General features: G+C 35.1%; 1 protein-coding gene across 1 annotated transcript; it reads left to right on the top strand.

Moving 5' to 3' along the window:
- The first annotated feature begins 476 nt into the window (after window positions 1-476).
- LOC141685195 (putative beta-1,3-galactosyltransferase 2) lies at window positions 477-1,132 on the top strand. Its single transcript, XM_074490312.1, has 3 exons — window positions 477-626; window positions 771-823; window positions 913-1,132. Exons 1-3 carry the CDS (start codon window positions 477-479, stop codon window positions 1,130-1,132), a joined length of 423 nt encoding a protein of 140 aa, XP_074346413.1.
- Window positions 1,133-1,389: the final 257 nt, after the last annotated feature.

Here is a 1,389-nt window from a genome sequence, read left to right as displayed (position 1 = left end):
TTCTGGGCCACTCTTGATTTTCAATTCACACACCCATACCTCCACTAAGGTTGAATCCAGCAGCCTTTTGTTCCCAAGAGAAGAGGGGGATCCACAAGACTGATGCTAGGTGGAGCACTAATTAGACATAACTGATCTATTTTTCCCTCTCCTTGTATATATATAACATGTAAAGTTGGACATAACTGATAAAAAGTTTGTACTCCCTAGAGAAAGGCCAAGTAGTAGGTAAGTATTCAACAAATTACTGAGGAGACCATAGGGAAAATATGTCTCGTATTAGTTTGATTTAAATTAAGGATTGAAATGACTGTTTCTATGAATTATAATAAATTAATTGACTACTCTAGTAAGAGTTTAATGTTTTTAGTAAGTACATGTCAAGAAAGATTTTATATGTGATATCTAGAACTGCCATGTCCCTTCCTTGAATATGACCCCCCTAGCTGCCTCAGTGGTATGTCCTAACTTTTACTATGAATATAATTTGCTTGTTTATGAATGACATATTAATCAGTAGTTATTTTAGAATATGTGCAGTGCCAGAAGCTAAAGGGATATCAAGATCAACTAGGATTGAAGATGAAAAGCTAAAGTTAGTTGCAGAGGGTTGCAATCCAAGAGTTGTAAGTGTCATGAAATTACCAATAACACCATACCTTACTAAAGAACATTACACTTTAATCTTAGCATCATCTATTCCCATTTCCGTGCATGTTTTTTTTCCAATCAAATTAGTTCTTTATGATCTGATAATTATATTGCACTAGGACAAGGCTGAGGAAACTTCTGGAGAATTTTTAAAAGCACAGCACACTGTGCAGTAGGCTTCTTTCTTTCTGGATTCACTGTTTGTGGAAGTCTTCTGAACTTTTTGTTCAATTTATTTATGATATATATGCCTCTGTACAGGTCGCTAGATAAAACAATATCTTATCTGGAAATGGAATTAGCTACAGCAAGGGTCGTGCAAGATTCTATACTCACTGGTATACCTGTATCTGGAGACTTGAGTGTAACTGAATCAACAAAGAGAAGAAAATATTTAATAATGATTGGAATTAACACTGCCTTTAGCAGCCGAAAGAGAAGAGACTCTGTTCGTGCAACATGGATGCAACAGGGTAACTAAGTGTTTATTACGTGCTTATTTATTTCAATAATATTATGCTCCATATTTAATTAATAAAATATATGTAATATGTTACCAGGTGAAAAACTGAAAAAGCTCGAAGAAGCGACCAGATTCTTCCCAGTACAGCATTAGGGGACCTTTCTTTGGTTCAGAAGTAGAAGCACTGATTGAAACAGTTTAGAAGTTTGGCACCTGAAGGTTTGCATGTTGTCGGATATTATAGCTAGTGCACAATTAGAAAATGGATGAATATG

Source organism: Apium graveolens, chromosome 9, assembly GCF_009905375.1.
Source record: "Apium graveolens cultivar Ventura chromosome 9, ASM990537v1, whole genome shotgun sequence".
Taxonomy (NCBI): Eukaryota; Viridiplantae; Streptophyta; class Magnoliopsida; order Apiales; family Apiaceae; genus Apium; species Apium graveolens.
This window is presented reverse-complemented; position numbering and strand designations above follow the sequence as displayed.